The sequence below is a fragment of the Hippichthys cyanospilos genome, chromosome 14 (assembly GCF_059441005.1).
Source record: "Hippichthys cyanospilos isolate Australia breed blue-spotted pipefish chromosome 14, RoL_Hcya_1.0, whole genome shotgun sequence".
Classification (NCBI taxonomy): Eukaryota; Metazoa; Chordata; class Actinopteri; order Syngnathiformes; family Syngnathidae; genus Hippichthys; species Hippichthys cyanospilos.
In genome coordinates, this window is record NC_142382.1 from 14,024,303 (window position 1) to 14,045,744 (window position 21,442).

Here is a 21,442-nt window from a genome sequence, read left to right on the forward strand (position 1 = left end):
CAAGCTCAAACCCTGGAAGCGCAGCAAGTGAACTGACACAGAATGCGTCATTCATGGAATATCGCCTTTTCTACGTCTTTTTCCAGCACTTACATGACAATTTTACCAAGGGAATCTTATTATTTGTCCTTGTACTGGTTCTCGGAAAGACTTTTAGGGTATCTTTCTTTGGTGTCTTGTCTTATGCTAGTTCCTTTGTGTCTGACAAAAACAAAGAAGTTGGCCCTACTGTTCCAATACTTTATAGAACAGCGGATAATATGAAGCTGGTTTGTATGTTTGAAGGTTGTGTTTGTGGTGGTAAGAAGCCTTCTGTCAGCAGGTTGAGTTAAGAACACAAAGACTTGAGGCTTGATGGTCAAGATACTCTCATGGGAGTCACCAGATCAGAGGTCAGCATCGGCTTTTGGGGGGAATCCTGCTAGTGTGTGTCTATTTGTATGTACCTACTTATGCACAAACGGCTGTGTGAGCATGTGCAGAGAGGGCCACCGCACTGGGTGGGTTGGAATAGGCACAAAATGGATCCCAGTGGACAGTCGTTTTCAGGACAGGTCCCTGTGGACAGGAGGGGAGAAAGAGGGAGCCTGTGATGGTGTTTGGCTGATGGGGTCCAGTAGAGACAGCACAGCCTGCTAATGAAGAGCCATCTGAGGCCTTCATTCACCTTGAACATGGGCCACTGCGTCTGCCCTGACCTTGGCTTTGATCCACAAAAATGCTTGACCCCTGCTTTCCCCAAGAGCTGCTCTCATACCATCTGGGCAGCACGCATGCACATGCACATACTAAAATGCATATGTATGTGCACGCATGTTGACCCGTAAGCCTTCCTGGGTATGGTCCTACCGATCTGATTATTTCTCAGTCGCTACGACTCTTTGCTTATCATGATGTGTGTTGTTGCATGGGCGAACTGACGTATGTTTGAAATCTTTTGAATCCATTCTTTTATAAACTTCATTGTTTAGTGGTGAGCCTGTTTCATATACTTTGGTAGTTTTTCATATTGGCGACCCAACTGCCAGTAGAATCATATTTTTTCCAACGTTGTCCAATCTCTGTTTGTGTTGACTCATTTTGGCTCACTTGAATTTTATTAGCTAGCTAAACTTTCAGCTTGGTTGTAATATTAAATATTATTTTATGTAGTCATTATCTACGTGGCACCCAGTACAGAGTCCCAGGATTCAACCCTGGGCAAAGGTAACTCCCGTGTGTGTACTCTGGTTTCCTAGAACATTCACAGTAATTGTATTGAACATTCCTAACCTTCCTGGGGTGTGACGTGGTAACGTGATTTTCTTTAGGATTGAAGCAAATATACCGCTATCTGGGTCAAACTGACCAATTTGTATCTGTTGTTTTAACTAAAAGATATAGAATAAGGGTATATAAACTCATGCGCTTGCTGTATTGCTCGCTCACTTACTACTCGCTTGTAGGTCACTCACAAAGTCGCTTGCTCATTTTCGAAAGCTGAAAACACCCCAGACAGCCAACCTTGTTCTTTGGGAGGGGGAAAAAAGTTCGATTTGTTCGCTTTAGATAGACTTTAGATAGAGTGCTCGTGTCCTACTTGGTGCGATATCCCATAACGCTCCATGAAAGTGGCATATGATCACGTTAGCCACATTACCTGCGGTAGTTGCAGACAACGAGCCTCAGAGAAAAGAGCTTAACAGTTTTGACAGACTTAGGCTGTTTAAAATATCTGTGACTTCTGAAACCACGATATAATGCCAATTTGGTTATCGTCCTAAGCAAATTCCTAGTTTTTTATTATTTTTTTTTTTTAGCCGTAATAGGGGTTTGATGGTTTCCTCAAAAGGTCCCTGTCTACAGACCGCGTGTCCTTGACATGGATATAATCCTTATATTGCTGTTCAGGATGTGTCCCTTAATTGATTGCTCCCAGTTGCTGCATGGAGGCAATAGCGGCTGTGCATATGCAGGGGAACAAGCTGTACCCCTGGCTTGGTAATTAGAGATAAACAGAAAGAGGCGGCAGCATACGAGAGAAAGAGAGAGAAGGCAAAAGAAGGCAAGATTACCCCTCACTGTGCATCATTTCTGAGCCGCAATTTTTTACCCACAGATAGCATTGTCCATTTACTTAAGTGAACTGATAATGACTCTTGTGTTCACGCCTCTGGAAAACACCTTTTATTAGTCATCCTCTCGCCACATTTCTCTCCCCGTCTCCCATGTAATGCAGCGCTGTCTTTTGATCGTTTTCATTTTATCCATCAAATTTTCTCACCCAATCGTATCCATTTGTCTAACTCAGAGGGAGTCTAGCAGAAGTAAGTGATGGAAAAGAGGCATGTGTCAGAGTCAGGAGAGCTCCTGCTCCAGCTGGAGTCAATATTTGCTTAAGGAATCTCAATAACAGGCCTGCAGTCATCTGCATCTCTGATAATGGACGGCCATATGGCACTGTTGACCTACTATGCGCCGAGGTTCTCCGTCTTTCTCCCCATCTTTCTTCCCCATCGTTTGATGGCTTCAATCTCAACTTCTCTCATTTCTTTTCATTTACTCCTTCCTTTACATGTGTTTGCCTTCCACTTACCTCTGAAATGGACACACAGTGCACACTTTTACAAACATAATTTCTCTCCTTTTGTCATCTGGAAAACCTTCCGAATGACCCGCCACACAGATCTGTGACCCAGGTTACCATGGCAGCAATGCCTGGGATGCCCAGTCATTGTCCAACACAGTTTCCAGCTTGTGACAAACACTGCATCAGGTTATAACCGCAAGACTGATGTAAAGCACCGGAGTAAAGGAGCGTTTTTACATGCTCAGTCATAGCGTTCTTCATGGCTCTGATGCAAGTACTTGTTTGGTATTCAGCCTTTAACCATGGAAAAAGTCTCCATCTGTCCATTTTCTATAGCGCTTATGAGGGAAGAATCATTTATTCGCCATGATAGTTTGCAAAATAATGGCCTCAGCCTTTTTTTATCAATGTGATGGCTGATAAGTGATTTAAAACTCTTAACGTCTGGGAACCATGTAATTAAATATTTAGACATAGGATGAAATTGTCCCATACGCATTTGACTTCTACGCCATCGCTCTATACACGTCACTTAAAGTACACGCATACGTCTTGCAAGCAGCCTTTGTCTACTGCACTTTCTCCTCACCTGCTCTGCATTTGACGTAAAATCCCACATCTCCACATTGAATGAGATTGTGGTCGCATCTCCGCTGGCACTCTTCTTGTCTTTGTCATTTGTTTCGTATTGTTTTGTTTTTGACTTTTAGGCTTGGCCCCTTCATTGCAAAATGTGACATGAGTTGTTATTGTAACTTGCATTCTTTCAAATAGTTGTATCCTTTCTTTTATTCACTGCCAGGTTTCTTATCCTTCTAAATTATGCTTTGACTTATTACAGTTTTCATTGTAAATTAGTTTGGAAAATTTGGGGGGAACAAACAAAGCTGTATGAAGGGAACATTTTTGCAAACGGAAGGCCTCAGTTTTAACAAATGTCTGTTTTTTTTTTTTTTAAGTAAAAACACAGATACATCAAATATTTAACATTTCAGTTTTTATTTTAGTTTTGGAAAATGTTACTGTACTGTAACTTTACTGTAGAAAACTGTAGGAACCTAGTTGCTACAAATAGATCGGTTTCAGCTTCAGTTTTATTCAAAGTTTTTGAGAGATGCTGATGAATTTCTACTCGCAGCCAAGGCGCTGAGGGGTCCATTTTGGTGGCTTCGGTATCACATCTCTGCTCTTTGCAGATAATGTGGAACTGTTGGCCTCTTCGTGCTATGTTCTCCAACTCACTAAATCTGTTCGTGGCCAGGTGTGAAGCGATTGGGTTGAAAATCAGCACCTCCAGATCTGAGACCATGGTGCTCAGTCAGGAAAGTGTGGAGTCCCCTCTCTGGGTCAAGGATGAGATCCTGTCACAAGTGGAGAAGTTCAATCTCTATCTCTTTGGCTCTTATTCACAAGTGAGTGCTGTATGGAGCAGGAGGTCGACAGGCAGATTGGTGCAGCATCTGCTGTGATGCGGGCTCTGTATCGGCCTGTCGTGGTGAAGAAATAGCTGAACCCAAAAACGAAGCTCTAAATTTATCAGTTAAATGACGTTCTTACCTTCAGTTATTGTCATGAACTGTATGTCCTGACTAAAAGAATAAGAGCCCAGATGCAAGCGGCTAAAATAAGTTTCCTTTGCGGTGTGTCCCTGCTCTCCCCTAGGGATAGTGTGAGAAGCTCAATCATGGGAAAAAAAAAGTCTCTGCGCTTCCATATTTAGAGGAGCCACTTGAGGTGACTTCGGCATTTGGTGAGGATGCCTTCTGGACACCTCCCCGGTGAGGTGTTCTAGGCATGTCGCACCGGGAGAAGGCCCAGAGGATGACCCAGGACATGTTGGAAAAACCATGGCTACCGACTGGCCTGGGAACATGTCGATATCCTCCCGTAAGAGTCAGAGAAAGTGGCTGGGGAGAAGAAAGTCTGGGCTTCACTGCTAAGCTGCTGATCCCCCAACCAGACCCCAGATAAGCAGTAGAAAATTCATGGTTGGATAATCACGATGAGTGCGCCATAACCTTTTTTTTTTTTTTTTTTTTAATATCAAAACAAAAATCAAAATCAAAACATTATGCAATTGATAGGTTGCTCCATAACAATTGTGCTTGAAATGATTCCAGGATAAGGCATGTTAGTATTTTGCTTCTCCTTTCTTAACACCAATGTTTTTTGCATCATTGTACATATTATGAGAATTATGAGTATTTCTCATCTTATAGGGTATATGCCACTCTACCGATCTTATATTCAACTTCCGCTTTCCCACTAGCCTTTGTCTTTTTGTACCCCCTGTCTGTCCCTGTGAGCAGCTTGACCATCTTAGCCGTTGGAGTGTCCCGGCTCAGCTGCCCGTCAACCCCACTTTGCCATGGTTTCCTCAAAGCCATTGGTCATGGCTGCCTTGGCCCCCGCTGTGGCGGCATGTGCCCACAGCAGGCCTCCTGCCCAATCACTGTCTCGTCCTATCTAACCGACCCAGACTGGAGCTTTTTAGTCCTGTCCAACCTATCTCAGCTCAACCTGGTTCATCTTTGGCTTTCTCTGCTGCCCGGCAGCACCCCACGCTGGGCTCTACTAACAGGATGACAGGGGCTTCTGAATGCGTGCTTTTGATATACTGTCAGTGGCGGATACATCGTGGTAAACAAAGTGCGGAGACAGTAATCAGTCATTGTTGACTACTGCTTGCTATCATCATGCCATCAGAGAGACATTTCTACATCAGTAGTTTCCTTTAGCATATTTTACCCTGCCCCAGCTTCCATTCCACAACAGATTTGGCACGCTTCATCTTCAATAATGACATGATAATGGCCGTCGGACTGTTTTCCACCCTCACCCGCAGCTATTTCGCAGCCCCATTTATTTATTTGGACTGTTCCCGTCATTTTAAATCCGGCCATCCATTTTGCTTACTGGCTGCCCAGGCTCCAGTCGCTGCTTGTCACTCTGAATTTCAAATGGCTTCAATTTTCCCCCTGATGACACAGAGAAGTGGCGAGTCGCGTATCTGAGAGGGTCGCAGTAGACATGCTGCCTGCTGCCGCAGTTCTATTAGAAAGAGAGGTGGAGTTGTTTAGAGCTGCGGTTCTCATCTATTGTCACACAGGGACCCGCATTTTCCTTTTGTCACTAAGTTTTGACCCACTTGGCACTTCTATAGAAGTTAAGAAGAATAAGTAAAATGTATTGTTCAGAAATAGCCTTTGAATACATAGGTTATCATTGTGAACATCAGTACACATATTCACAAGTGCAGTGTGCCTTTAAGGCCTAGATACACTTCCCCAACGTTGGCCAAACGTCTCCTCTTTGTGATGCCAGACCCTCAGCATGTCGCTGTGGAAAAATTACGTAAATCAAACTGTAATGGAAGGGGCGTTATTAAGTATCTTCTGTGCTTGTGTGAAAAATAATACCCCTCCATACCAGTGGTGGTGATAATCACTTGTATTCATTGTTTAAAAAAAGCCAATCATATATTTCTTCACTTTGTCACCATAGCCTTTAACGGTAAAATCATACAATTCAGATGCACCATCATGACGGTCATCTTCTCGCTCTTCCGCCCAGACAGATATTATACATTGAAATACAAAGGGTGACAGTGCAATCTGAGTGAAAATGTCAAGGTTTTCTCTCACTTATTTAACCGCGTTCACATTCTTGCCCCAAATACCGAAAACGCCCTCCCAACGAACACATCCTGGAGCCACTTTTCAGGAAAAAAAATGTTCAGCTCAGGCTCTGTTGTTGTGGTGAGTGAAAGTTAGATAGGGTACACAAATGTGCAAAGTGAAGCATGTGACTTTAGCATCAGTGATTTCTGTCACACATGCGTATCTCTGTACGAGTTGTATGCATCCCTGCCTATAATGTTAGTGTTGAATCAAAATAAGACATTTGCTTTGAATCAAGAATAAGAATGATCAACATGTTCCCCTTTTTTCTGACGTTGCAGGCAAAAGCAGGAACTGAATCTTAGTTGTCAAAAAACAAATCTGAACTATTTAATTCCTGCACTGTTTACAGTTCAGCTCGTGAATTAAACAAAATTAATAAATAATTGATTAATCAGTTTTGATGCTTCACTATGAAGGACCAAAAAAAACTTTGCTAAGGAAACATCAGTGCTTCCTCAATTTTAGCTATTTCGTGTAACCTCTTGAATGCTTGATCATGCTCCTTAATATGGTGGTGTGAGTGCATCGAGGACCTGGGAACATTGCAATTAAGGGACACGAAATCCACCCACAGTTTTGAAAGTGACTCATATTTGTGAAGCTTGGCAACATTAAACATGTGCGACGTGTTGTTGAAAATCTTTCTGAATTGCCCTACAAGACCACATCCATATCCTGTTTGAACAGGTTTTTTGTTTTGTTTGTTTTTTTTCTGTACTTTTCAATTATGCTTCATTTGTAATTGGCTTTTAAAGACAGTATTATACATATTTGCATTGTCTTTTAGAGCTGTTTATTTTTAAACATTTACCTAAGAGTTGTATTCACCTTTTATGTGCAATACATGTTTATCCAATTATTTTCTCCTGTATATTTATTTCATTTATATTTCATAATAATATTTTATTGTGTATATTTAAGATCATTCTTAAATTGTGCACAGTGTTCTAACGTAATGCCGCAATGTACACTGAGGCCTTCTAACTCACTGTATTTTGATGTAGATCATTATGATGAGACATAAAAAACTGTGTATATTGAAATCATATTTGGTTACAGAAACTTTCAGAACCACAGATTTATGTAATTACAAATAGACATACTGTAGTACAAAAGTGTGTTATTTTCATTAAATGCAAAAAATTTGCATTAATATTTACTTCGAAATAAATCTGGGGAAATTACATAGATTATAATTCAATTAAATTTGGGGAAATTGCATCGACTTAATTTAGGAATTCTCATCAAATAAAGTACAAGTTTGACTTCTGCTGTTTTCTGTACCAGCTGTTGTATATTCCTTAATGAAGCAAACCAGCTATGAAGAGAGGGCGCTCTACCTGGAAGCCATCGTCCAGAATCACAGAGAGGTCATGACATTTGAAGACTTTGCCTCACAGGTGTTCTCTCCTTCCCCCAGCTACCCAACAAGCGGGACAGGTGAGAACTCGGTTGTAATGCGCTTCCATATTTTCCGTTTCCTCGTTATCTGCTCCTGTTTTCCCATCCATGCCGTTCATCTTTCTACCTTATCGTTATTTTCTGCCTCTACTCCAAATCGATCGCGGCAGGAGGAACGCACCCGCCTGCACTCATCTACTCCATCTTTATTCTTCTCATAGCTTTATTATTGAATATCAAACAGGCCTGGCTCGCCACTAACTTCAAAGACGTGCTCCTCAAGCCACTGTGTGCAACGTCTTTTCCATGGCTATCAGCAGCCATGTTCAGTGGTTCTCTGTCTGCGATTATTTGTGTGTGTGTGTGTGTGTGTGTGTGTGTGTGTGCGGGGGGGGGGGGGGGGGGGGTCACCATGAGATCATTCACCAACACTTAAGGGATGCATCCGGCAAACAGCAGCTCACAGATGTCAGCACAGGACTCTTATCACTTCATGATGAATAGAATCCAATGCGTGCCTTATCTTGTTCTTCCTACTCGTAGCAGCACTGATCGATCCGCAGCTGCACTGAAATCAATACAAGATTGCACTTTTCTCCTCCACTGGGCCTTGGCGTGCATTCACAACCGAGTGTAGTATACAACAGCGCTCCATACACACTTTTTTTTTTTTATCTATAAGTCGCTTTTTTTTTTAGTGAGCGACAGCTGCTGTGACTTGGAATATGAAGCGGTAGGCAGTTCTATTCGTAATGACACAAGTCATTAAGTTGCTGTATGTAAAACACTATTTTGCCACCAAATTATTTTTTGTAACTACAACAACTAAAGCGCATTAATTTGTGATATAACCCACCCCTAAACAATTACATTTTTTATAACTAATTGATCTCTAAATATTCCATAATTAATCCAAATTTGATTCAAATATTTTCTATGACGCTTATAAAAGATATTTACGTGAGTAAAATCTTGAAATGATGGTTAAATCATCAATTTATAAAGACCATTGTGATAGCTTTCTTTGATCAGTTCATGTGATATTTTTAATCCCTGTAAAATACAACCGTATAAAGAAACTACCAGAACTGATTCATCGTTACATTTCTTTCTTGGTCTTCTCATAGAAACAATTATCAAAGGTCAAAATATCAGGACCACACTACAAACATACAAACAGTACATACATAATAATACTTTGCAAAGTGTGCAAATTCCATTTTCTATTTTTTCAGTTAAACTTCCGGCACATAAACATCTGTCTCTCGTTGTGCCGGTGACTCTCCTCTAAATTTGGATGCAAGGAACTCAATAAAATGAGTTAAATTCAGATTGAAATCCATCTCCAAAGTTGACACTTTAACTTTGACATCCCTAATCTCTGAGTGGTGGACTCTGAGGGGCAGCAAGGACTTCTCTGGTGGCCTAAACATACTCTGAAAAACATTTATTTGTAAATAAATTTAAAAAAATAATAATATGTACTATTAATAATAATAATTTAAAAATATATACAATATTTTTAAATATTCTGCCTGGTTTGTATGACCCATCACCAGCAACAACTTTATGTTCTCTTAGCTGAACATACACTTTGCTTTGGGAAAAAAGGCTTAATTCAAGACATTTTACTCCATTATTAGAAGCCAAATAGCATTTTCTCCCTCTCCATTTTGCAGCAAATGTAAAATTCAAATGTCACAAATGTTTCCTTTTCGGCTGAGAACGCTCATCCAATATGAGTCTTCTTAATTTGGGCAATTTTACCGGCCTGTCTAATATCCCAATATTGTTGTCCTGTTGTGTCTCTCCCTCTTTGTGCGCGCGCGTGTGTCTGCGCTCCCCCTCGCCTCGTGCTGGTCTGCTTCCCATTGCTGCCACTAACATGTCATCCATGCCTCATGACAGCGTGCAGGCGTTGGCCGGGAATGGTTTGGGGCATGGAATACCCTTGGGCCAAACTGGACTGTAAGACTCTTGCTTTGCCTCCTCCACAATCGGCATGACGCCCAGACACAACCCACTAACATCTCTATGTTTCCTTAGGTCACCCCCACCCCCCAAGCCTCACACCCATTTAGATACCTGGGGGTGCTGCATGATTTAGCCTTAGCCACCTAGCAGGGGTCCACTGAAAGTGCATCTGGTGCATGCTATTTGCTCAGTGCCCCTGCAGTGATTCAACTTACATGCCCCCGCCTGCTTTGCTTTTGAGCCATCTTGATGATCGCTAATCAGCACTGTCTCTCTTGTCCTCCCGCTGCAGGATCGTGAAATTTTGCATGGGTTAGTCGGTCATTGCACTCCTTTTCATTCATCTCGCCGGCAGTGGGTGAAGTGAGTGCAAAGCACTAGCCTGAGAAGCCAAAGTGCGACGTTATCATGTAAACTGGCCGCCGTTCATACTTTGGAACCGCCTCGCCAATTCGATCCCGCCTTTAAAAATATCAAAAAGCTACTCCATTAACTTTGAATGCGGCGAAACGCTTCCATCGACAACTAACCCGGATGCCGCCCGTGCTGTCCAACCGTCTTGCCAGCAGCAGCGCTGTGTTGTGTTCAATGTGCCGCGGTGTTGTGCGTTTGTCCACTGCTGTCTCACGTGACGCTCTACTCTTTTTCCCTTTTTAGATTAAATTTATCCAAATACTGTATATGACGAAGGTAAGCACCCAGGTCAGAGCGGCGACCCGCCCTCCGCTCGTTCTTGCATCCTGGCTGTTGTAACTCAATCCCGCCCCTCCCCCTTCTTTTTCCCATCCACTACTAACCAATCTTTATTTACTGATCATGCCGACAAAGGGAAGGGGACAGCGAAAACCAGGCTGTTTGTTCGCTTGGTGTCCTCCTGTCGAGGCCGGGCTGGTAATTGAGAGCGGTGGCGACAATTAGCACCTGACTAAGTAGCAGCATGAACAATACGGCTACACTTCGGGCCTTTGCTTGTGCATGCCGAGCGCCTTTTATCTCTTTGCTCTGCAAACGCTTTTCTCTTTTCTTTTAAACCCACCTCCCCTCCCCCTGAATTTCCTCCTGTTGGAGTGTGCCCGTTTGCCCGAGGCAGACTGAGACCAACACCTGCCGTACTGGAAGACGTCTTTGTCATGTGAAGCCGTGTTGAACCGCCGTTGAGGGGACCAGCGGTGCACCAGTGGCGCGTTTGATTTATTTATTTATTTTTCCATCCTCTCTGTGACGCCCCATCGCGGTTTCCATCTGAAACAAACAATGACTGACTGGAACCTTTTTGACGTGAAATTCATTCTTATATAATAAGGCCGGACAAGTAACCGCAGGAATTAAGCGTCGTTGTGAGAGCGGCTGCTGGTTGGGTTAGCATGTTTTAATGGGCCACTTAATGGATAGAGAAGTCCGAGTGTGCGAACTCCACCGCAATCGCAAAACTAATGAGACTTCTTCCTGTCTATCGTTTGCCTTTGCGGTAGATTCCATTTTAGCCCGTAATGGCTGTTTACTGTAGGAATTAGTGTAGAAGAATACAGGAATGCGGGATGTGAACAGCCCATAAGGCCAGCCCGCCCATGGTTAGCCAAACCCGTCCCTTTTTTCTTTTTCATATTCATATGCAGATTTGAGAATGTTTGGAAACCCCTCCACCCCACCCCACCTAGCGCCACCACCCACTCTCTACCTCCCCTCACACACCCACTGTTTTATCCAAAGCCCCGGCCCCTGGATGCTGCTGGTGTCCACCGTGCTGCTGAGTGTCTGTTACTCCAGCCATCTGCCATTCCTTTTAGCCGCTGCAACTCGAGATGCTCTGTTAAAAAAAAAAAAAAAAAAAAATGGCAGCAAATAAAAGGACAGGGAAAGAAAATAGGCAACCAGATGCTTTCCCAACAAAACCGAGGAGTTGTTTAAACTCGCTTCATGGGGCAAAGGCGGGCAGGGGGCTGCAGGTTGACCAAGGAAGTCGGGCCGGCGCTCACAACGTTTGATTGTCCTCGCCAACATGTCGTGCCCACCTCCCTGCTTTTTTCATAATTCTTGATGTGCGGCTTTTGGGGACAAAAAGGACACACAAAAAACACTTCACGAAAATACTTTAATACCTGATTGTATTTTTTTTTTCAAAGCAGGTGTAGCAACAATGTTTTCAACCTTTTTTTAGTCACTTAAGCATCTTGTCAGATAACCAGTTTCTTCCTTCACAATCTACACTTTCCTCAGCATGTGAACCAGCATGAACTTTCAAAAATGGTTTACAGTGGAACCTCTAAAGCTCATCGAGTTAACACATCTTGAGGACTAGTCTTCCAGTGCTTCTCATTAACTCACGTGTGATAAAACATTCGTTCGTATTATTCTTTGCCTTTTTTGTAATGTGTAGTTCACTTAGAACGATAATTAAATAGGTAAACAATGAATTACATTTTAAAAAGTTAGAATCTTAGATGTTAAAAATTGCATGTTTTTTTGGTTGTATTCTTTATGGGATTGTCGGAGAGGAATGAGTGCAGGTGTGTTAACTCTTTCACAACCCTTTTTTTTTCTTTGAAAAAAAAATATGGCATAAATTACTTGTTTATAAGTCTAAGATACTTGGAAAATTAGTTTAAAACTGTATATCCCTATACTTGTACAAAAAAACGTTCAAGAGAAGTGAAAATAATCACCAAACACCTACAATACATAGTAACCAGTGTAATCTATAGTAACACACATATATTGCACATATTATCAATATACAGTATATCCACAGTACTAGATGGTTAATTGATGAGAAATTGCACAAACAACGCAACCAACCTTGTTGACAGTGGGCCCAGCACTGGCTTGTTGTGTATAAATAAGTTGTTAAATGCGTGTTATGTGTATAACTGGGATGCCATCTCATCTTATTGCTACCATTTATATACCCACTGCCATTTTTTTTTTAAAGCTGTGGAACATATCTTCCCAACGGGAGTGAAAGGATTAAGTGAATCTCCATTTTCATCGACAAAACATTTTGTCCAATAATGCTCAGATAACAACATTGTAGTCACAAGAAATTCATTCTTATCTCAACCAGGTTCATTATAATTCCCTAAAACTAGAAAACTAAACTAAAATTGGAAAAAAATTGCCAGTGAAGTAAAGACTCATTAAAAAAGCTAACTAAAATTAGCTTGTATGTGTTTAAAATGTACTGAAACAAATATAGAAAAAAGGGCATTTTAGCTTTTGCTAGTCTAACATAATCTTTCAGTGTTTATTTTAAATGTATTTATTTCTGTTGTAACGCATGACCGCACAGAAAAGACTCGACTAAACTTTATGAGGTCCAAACAGCCATTATACATTGGGAATTGTAGTTTGCTTTACAATATTTCACAATACTGAGTGACCTTGCATTTCACGTTGTATGTAATCATAAAAAGAAAAACTAAGATTAAGAGTAATGTCAACTAAACACCTAATAAAAAGAACTAATAAAAACCGCTGCACTCTAAAAACAATTGGCAAAAATAACCCAATTATGAGTCAAAAAAGGACTGACCTGATATTTGGGTCAATTTAACTCAACTTGTTTTTGAGAGTGGAGTCAAATTGACCCAAATACAGGATCTGTCTTATTTTGTCCCATAATTGGGTTAATCTGAACCCAACTGTTTAATAATGAGTTCTTAACATTTGTTACAGTATAGCACATGGCAGTATGACAAGCATATGGAAATATTTGACTAAAAATGAGACCGGTAGCAATGTGACATACATAACATACTAATTTAGCCTCAAATACAATAAAGTCATAAGTGAAATTGAAACTGCCACACGAAGAGCGCAATTTGGACCCAGATACAGACAAACACACAAGTGACAAATTAGAAAGCATCTACACAATATAGTTGACTACAAAAAATATTTAGTGATCCTATACCTTTCTTTTTTTTTTTTACAACAAAAACTCAAGGAAATGTCCTCTCTGCTCTGAATTTGTAGTAGTTGTTCTGTCAAAAAATAAATAGCAAGTGTGCATTTGGCCAAAATATATAAATGCCGCCATCTTCTGGATGTGATGGACAAATGAAGCTTCGTGAAGCAGTTGTTATATTTTTTTGACTCCTCTAGTTGTTCTCAAAGCAGGGTCCGCGGACCCCTGGGGGGGTCCCTAGCCTGACTACAGGGGGTCCGTGAAAGAATTTAAGTCATTAAATATATATTTCATATTAAATTGCAAAAGTATTCATGACCTCAATAAAGCAATTCAAGCAGTTTCATATATTTTTTTAAAAAATGTCATTTTGAAATTTGTGTCTGCAATCGCATGCTAACGAGGCAATGAATCCAGCAAAGCTAAAGCTGCATTTATTTTAAAATGTTGTTTTTGACTAAATAATTGGTAGCAACCTGTTAAGGGGGAATTTACTCAGTTTTGTTATTTTCTGACCTTCAGTATGGCCGAAAAGTAATAAATATACTTGTTGTCAAGTTGAATCCGCTGGTGATTGGCTTAAATGATTTTTTTTGGTTTCGTTTTCACAAACAGTTGCTAATGGAGTCCTAGGAAAATTTTCTTTCTGACATGGATCCCTGACTCCAAAAAGTTTGAGAACCCCTGCACGAGATGGCACTCTTGCTTCAGAAGCAGGGAAAAGTGTTGTATATTTATACTGCACAAGCATTTATCTTAAAACCAAGAGCACCAGCTAGTGGAGTCAAAAAAAAAAAAAAAGAAATCACAAGTGTGTCATGAAGCTTCATTTTTCCCACCACTAGGAGGTGCCCAGCACTTTAAAACAGAGACCTGCAAAGGTGGTAAATATGAAATGATTGTAATCCTCGAAAGCATTATTTATATTTTCGCATCATCTTCCAAAAGAGGTAATAGTTTGTCTTTCAAACAAGGTGGATGTCAACCAGCATCCCAAAACCGACCGTTTCTGACTTTTGAGGTTCCACTGTGCTTGCTTCCTCACGTCTTGGTCCTAATGACCGAAGCCAGGGAACAAACAGTTGCGATCGGTGGTTTTGAGGGCGCGGCCGCATGAATGGTTGAAAATGCCCTCGGAGGTCTGGTGATGAATGACAGTTGACCATCAACGGCATTTTTTAACACTCTCTCCGTTTTGCAAAATGTCACCTGCAGGTTCCCTCTCCAGCAGCACAAACATGGAAGTCTCCGCCTCCTCCTCAGCCGCCGCCACAGCGACGGACCCTGTTGACCAGGTTTCCCCCACCATGCCCCGAGCCGCCAGGGACCGAGTCTCCGGAAGACTCCGCCGATCGGCTAGCGCAATAAGCAAATCGTCCAACTGAGCTCCGATGTTTGACCGCCAGAAACGTTAGCAGGTTTTTGTTGTCTTATTAGCTCATGGCACATGAATATTTAAGTGGAGGGTAACACCGTTTTTTATTTAAGCGGCAGTCACTCGCATTGAGACGTTTCCTCTTTGAGCAGATCATTAGCCCTAAGCTGTTTCAGCCTCCTGGGCTGTGAACAGTGTCTTTTTTTTTTCGTGTCCTCTAATGCATTTGAGGAAATCAATCTTTTGAGGAAATGGGAGACTTTTTTTTCCTTTATCCCTTTTATGGTAACGCTTCGTTACCAGGTATCGACTTCCATTTGAAGACCGTAATCTGCCTTGTTTGTTTTTGCATTTGTGTTGAAGGTCGCGTGTAGTCAGCCCCCCCCGCCCCCAGCACGTGTTTTCGACGGTCGGTCATTACAGCACAAGTAGCAGCTGCACTTGCTGTTTTCAAAGCCAGAGTGGACAATCGCTGACATCTTTCTAACTTGAGTGGAACTGAAAGTTGTTGGTTTCTTCTTTTCTTTTTTGTTAAATCACTCTAATGTTTCTTTTTAAACGGATTCAGATAGATTGTGTCATGATTTGATTTATGCAACTCTGCTGGAATGAGAAAAGACTGCATTCGTAATTGCATTGTGATGTTGTTAACATGGGCTCGTGTCCGGTAATTGAATAAGTTCCTGCTGTCTCTTTCCTCCTCGATTAGTTTCCTTGTCCTGTGACATCGACATTCCTACATTCGAGCCATTGATTTTTTTTTCTTTTTTTCTTTTTTTTTTTACTTTGCACTTTTTTTTTCCAATCAACCAGATTTGAAGGTTTGGGGATTTCCATCGCTTTAGATTTTATTTCCACTTGTTTGTGTCTTCGATGTAAATAGAGAGTCCTATTTGATCATTTCCGCCGTTTGTGTTTGAGTGTGTAAATGTAGCGCTGGAGCCTGAGGCGTAGCCCGACTCCCTGCACTGATGAGTGTGTGTTCATGGGTGCGACATCTGACAGTGCCTGTGGATTGTCCGTCCGCTCCGATGCTGTCCCGCGCCCGTTTGAGGCAAAACATGGGCGCCCTTCAACGCGTCTCTTTCAGCCTAGTGTTTTTCCTCTCCCCTACGACCCACGATGAAAAAAAAACAAAAAAACAAGAGCAGATGGATTTGGAATGGCGCGTCTCCTTAATTATATGTTGCGCATCTCCCTCTTGTTTTTACCTGCGAACGGAAGAGCCAAGCGGCTCCTCCTGGTTCCCGTGATCCGCGAGCTTGAGTTTGGCGTGGCGTGCCTGAGGTGAAACCTCAGAGGCCTCCAAGCAACAGCCAAGTCTCCAGGCTACTCAGGTTGCCATGGCAGCCAGGTGTTCCCCACACACACATAGGTACCCTGTGAGGACTCCACCCTGGTTGCAAGCTTATCCCCATCTGGTGCGTTCACATGCCTTACTTTTCCACTTCTCCTCACACATCTCCAGCTATGTTTGTTAGCTGATGGATGCCAGCGTGCGACTACTTAAGATGGCTTGATTTTTGTGCTTTTTTTTCTGGTTGGAGGTGCAACAATGTACTTCCTCCTTAAAACCACTTGGAAAAAAATATCTCAAGGTTGTAGCATAGTGATGATGTTTGTGTCGTTGCAGGTGGTCCGCGGAAAAACAATGCGTGAAGAAAATAAGCTTGTGATCATTTTTTTTTTCCTCTTAGCATTTCTTGTACGTGGTGTCAAATTTAGGGCTTCACTTTAATATAAATAAATAGATAAATACATGTAATATATTCTTTGTACGAGAGCAAGAGGCGATTTCAAGAGGAAAAACTTGAAGATTTCATTTCTTGTCAACATATCAGACTGTTTTTAATGATCTATCTTTTATCCGAGATGTGAAAATTGAAACAATTCATTAAATGCAATTTGAAATTGTGCATGCTGATGTTTGCTCTTTATTTTTTCCTTACGCCTAGTAGGCCTACTTGTTTGTGTGTGGCTGTGCTGTTACTTTGGGCTTTCTGACCCGGGCCAGGCCTAGCTAGTAGCAGCAGGAGTAACCTGACCCCCCCTCCCATCTGTCTCCCCTGCTGCTCAACCTCGTTTAGAGGAGGCCTGCATAATGGAGCCTCGCTGGGAGGTGCAGGTGCAATCGCGCCAAGCACCTTCGGGTGCCCTGCCTCACCTTTTTCCACATAAAGACGCCAGAAAAGCACTTGACCGTAATTTGAGCCCTAAAACTTGAGGCTGAGAAAGAAGCCTAATGTTAGCTCATTTTCGCTCCCTGGTAAGAGATTTTAGGGCTGCACGTCCTGGATCCTCTCCACCGTCCTCTTGTCATTATTTCATATCTCACAGCAGTGGGGTTCATGCCTGGTGAGGCGCTGACATTAAATTTGCGTGTCCACCTACTTTTGCCGTTCAGTTAGCAAGCCTGATGATTAAAGAAAATGGTAATTGCTGTGTTTTTACTTACCTGATATTTGAAGCACGGTTTTAACCCAATGCATTTGATACCCCAGTTATTACCTTAATAACCTTGATAACCTTTCTGTGGTTGACTTTAATTTGGAGCAAAATCTTTAAATGCAAAACAACAAGTCTGTGTCATTCACAAGACAAAAATGGGATTTTTCAGTGCAAGTCAAAACAATCAGATTAAGCATTTGTTTTTGTTTGTTTTTTTAGGCACTTAAAGCAGGGACATTTTGGTCTTTCCAAAATTAGGGAGTTTGCTGAATTTGGCATCCACTGGAAATCTTAAGGCAGAGTATTGCCTTTGGTTCTATCTGACATTTCATTTGATCAAGTAAAACGTGTGGCTCAATTTGCTTAGCCTAAATATTGGAGCCAAACTGCGAATTAGAATTGAAACATTACATTACAGAACGAGTGATATTAATAATCACTTTAGAAATAGCTTTTGGTTGTAAAACAGTAATTTTACTAATTGCGGTGCCAGTTTAAGAGGTATTGATTGCACAATCGGAGCAGACATCAGGTTCTCACGAACTACGCAAGTTTAAGAAAATATGGCCATGGAATTATTGTTAAAAACAAAAAACTATTTAAAACGGACCAGCGACCTAAAACTTAAATCGAAGTAGTTTTTTGTTTACTTTTCCGCTTAGTGACGGAGGCCCGCAGCCACTGTCTAAGTCCTGTTTTCACACTTCACCCGCTTTAAGCTTTTTTTTTTTTTTTTTTAACTTAAGAGATCACTTCCAGAAACAATGGAAAAATATAAATCCTAACTTGAAGCAAATGTCATCAGCGTAATCATCTCTGAAGTGTTGCCGAAATACAGTTGCAGGTCACTTGACATCATAAATTTGTGTAAAGCCCCAAGAAAAAAAAAAGGGGAGGGGGGGGGGGGGTGCTCTGTCATGGACTACGCAACTTGTGGAGCAAAATTTTGATGAGACCCGGGCCACGAGAGCTATCGTTTGCGGCCAGGGGGAATCAAACATTTGTTATTTATTTATTGACTTATTTATTTGGCGAGTCTTCTTCCCCTGGCCCGCTGCAACAAATCCATCGATTAAAAATGAAGAGCATCTATTGACTTTGGGAGCCAGATAATAGAGGCATCTATAAAATCCCCAAAAGTAATTATGAGGTCTTTGATTGATGTAATATGTGTTACATATACAACTTTTACAATTTATAAGTTATGAAATCATTTCTATTCGTGTTTTTTTTTGTTTATAGAAATGTTTCTCTTTCGTTTAATGAATGTTTTTAATGTCGTTGTTTCTGTAAGTGAATCCACAATGAGACAAAACTGTCATTTTGAAAATATTTTTTTATTATTATTTCAATAGACGACAACAATATACGCATACAATCAAAGCGCTATAAAAGCCAACATTTAGGAAAATAACATCCTTAAAAAAGATTGCATCTAAGTTAAGAGCTTCGTGTTTTTGTTTTCTTTTTACAAGAGTTGTGGATATCGATGATTAGAACCCGACCCACGACACTTGTCACAACTCATAAATTAGACAAGGAAAAAAAAAAAAGTCAATTTGGCTAAACGACATGTAAACTGCCAGAACGATTCACAGAGAAGGGGGAATCACAACAAACACTTCAATAAATTACATAAAATCATTAGAATAAATAAATAAATAAACATATGATGACGAAAAAAATATTGCAACAATCTTCAATTGTAATAATAATAACAATAATAGCATTAAAATATGTGCCAGCGTTCCAAATGAAAACAATCTATGTTGACTCTTTAAGGCAGTTGTACAGCGGGATTTGGATGAGATGGATGCTATATTTCGGACTACACTAAAGGCATTTGTGGTCTACTTAACAGACAATCCTTCAGTCACACATTATTAAGACAAACTCGATCATGTTGTCTTTCATAAACAAAGCTACAGTGGTCTTTTTTTTTTTCAAGAAAAAGAAAGGCTTCGACGGATTTCTGAACAATTCTTAGGTCTAGAAGCTATCGTTGAGTACATGTGCTGTCCTAGAAAAAATACCCTTTAACAGTCAAAACTAAGCTTCTCCGTAAACTAATTTGAAGTACGTCTCAAAATATACGTAGAGTTTGAATGGAAAGAGAAGCGCTCAACAATCAGTGATTGGCATGATGGGGCAAAGACACCGAACTTATAGAACGTTTTTTTTTCTTCTTCTGTTTTGAGCCCCCTCAAACTTTCCTTAAAGTGGTCGGTTCTCTTCTTCGTCCTCGTCCGAAGGCACACAAGTCCCGCGTTCAGCAGGCGGGCCGCACGGGCATTTGGAGCAGGATGACCTGGCGGTTCTCCGACGGGTGGCACTTGTTTATGTGCCTGGTCAGTCCCGGCGAGCTGTACAGGGTGGCCGGGCAGTACTTGCACGGGTACGTTTGGGACGAGTGCACCAGGCGCAGGTGTCGCTCCTGGGCCGCCCTGTTGCTGAAGCTCTCCCCGCACACGGGACACAGCAGGCGGTCCGCGGGGCTCAGATTGAGGGGACTTTGGTTCGAGCCGTCCTCTGGGGAGGAGGAGGAGGAGGAGGCGGGGGAGGATGAAGGTGGCGGCCCCGGGCCCTGCTCCACCGGGAACCCGTTCTCCTCCGGAACTTTCTTCTGCATCACCTGGTGTCCCATGATGTGTTTTCTTAGGTATGCTTGTCGCTTGAACCTCCTGCCGCAGAACTGGCAGTCGTACGAGCCGTCGTCTGAACCGGACTCGGACAAACTCGGACTCGGGGTGTCTCTATCGCTTGCGTCTTTGGCTTCTTCCGAGGATGATTTGACAATGACCGCGGGGGCCATTTTGGCCATATCGGGTTTAGCGGCCTGGGTGGAGGGGGGCGGGAGCGTCGGGGCGCCGCTGCCGGTTCTGGGCTTGTGCCAGCGGCGGTGCGAGGCGAGGTTGGCGGGGCAGCTGAACATCTTGTCGCATTCTGGGCAGCGGTACTCGACCCGGACGATGCGAGAGCATTTGTGCTGGGCCAGGGAGAATGGGTCCGCGTAGGCTTCTTTGCACAACTGACACACGAACTCCCCCAAAGGCTTGTTGGCTCCTGACGCGTGCGCCCTCGGCTTCGCCTCCACTGGACCTTCTTTGATTTTGAGCCCCAGCACGGGGGACGTGGTCATTTCGTCTTCGAAGTTGAGCTTTCGGATGGCTTTGGGTTTCTTGGGAGCGGCTTTGGATTTGCGCTCGACGCCGTCGGATGCGGGTCTCTTGGTGCCGGCGACCCGGTTGCTCGCTGCAGGCAGCGCGCCGCCGCCTCCGCCGCCGCCACCGCCGCTGCTGCTGGTGCTGCTGCTGATGCTGCTCGTCCCGCTTCGGCTGCTGTTGCTGGTGCCGATTTTCAAGTCGACCGGGGCGTACAGGAGGTGGTCCAGGCCGGAGAGCGAAGCAGGTGTCGGGAATGACTCAGCAGATATGGGCGAGCCCAGGTTGAAACTGCGTTCGAAATAGGCCCTGTCGTGCTCCTTGCTGATGGGCCGGGTCGGGCTGTACAGGGCTTGGCACACCGTCTCGGGGTTGCCGAACTGGGCCGGCTTCTCCGTTTTTGGCACCGGCGCCAGGTCCGGCGACGCCGCGGGACGCTCCGGGCTGGACCTCGGCGGCAGGCATGGCTGGATGTGGCTCGGCAAGGCAGCTCGGCTGAGGTTTGGGGGGCAGGAGGGCTCTTGGAGGTCGTCCTCGTCCGGCCGGGTCCTGTAGGACACATGTGCACACTTCTTGTTTCGTTTTACCAGGAATCCTTTGGGCATGGTGGCTGCGGGGAGCGGCGGGAAGGCACTTGGAGGATGCGGATGGAGTTGCTTCGCGCGTATCCAGGGTGCTTGCAAATATGGCAACACCCGACGACCGTGCAGGGACTTTTATCTCCCCGCTGTATGGCCCCTTGTGCTGCTGAAATGCTTTCGTCTCGAAGGCATAGCTGCACTCTATTTATGGCGGAATGATGCTATTGTTCTCGCCCCCCCCCCCCGGTTGCCGCATCCCCGTCCAATCAAACGTCTGTGTGATCCCAGCGGAGTGGAGTGTGGGAGGGCCCCGAGCCCTGCTTTTGGTGGATTTCGTTGGAGGGTG

General features: G+C 43.0%; 2 protein-coding genes across 3 annotated transcripts in view; one reads left to right on the top strand and one right to left on the bottom strand.

The window, feature by feature from the left end:
• ralgapa2 (Ral GTPase activating protein catalytic subunit alpha 2) overlaps positions 1 to 16,822 on the top strand; it is a 100,406-nt gene extending 83,584 nt beyond the window's left edge. The window contains exons 40-42 of one of the 2 annotated variants that reach the window (XM_088432828.1): positions 7,571 to 7,692; positions 9,562 to 9,621; positions 14,747 to 16,822. In XM_088432828.1, the coding sequence (XP_088288954.1) occupies positions 7,571 to 7,692; positions 9,562 to 9,621; positions 14,747 to 14,916 (352 nt within the window). In that variant the 3' untranslated portion in view covers positions 14,917 to 16,822. The remainder of the gene's footprint in view (positions 1 to 7,570; positions 7,693 to 9,561; positions 9,622 to 14,746) is intronic. The other variant, XM_088432827.1, reaches the window with a different exon arrangement.
• Positions 16,823 to 18,670: 1,848 nt separating this feature from the next.
• Positions 18,671 to 21,283, bottom strand: insm1b (insulinoma-associated 1b). The gene has a single exon (XM_088433169.1). It carries the CDS (start codon positions 21,118 to 21,120, stop codon positions 19,624 to 19,626), a length of 1,497 nt encoding a protein of 498 aa, XP_088289295.1. The 5' UTR covers positions 21,121 to 21,283; the 3' UTR covers positions 18,671 to 19,623.
• Positions 21,284 to 21,442: the final 159 nt, after the last annotated feature.

Excerpts from the sequence above, each read along its gene's own strand:
- insm1b (XM_088433169.1), bottom strand. The coding sequence starts at position 21,120 with ATGCCCAAAGGATTCCTGGTAAAACGAAACAAGAAGTGTGCACATGTG.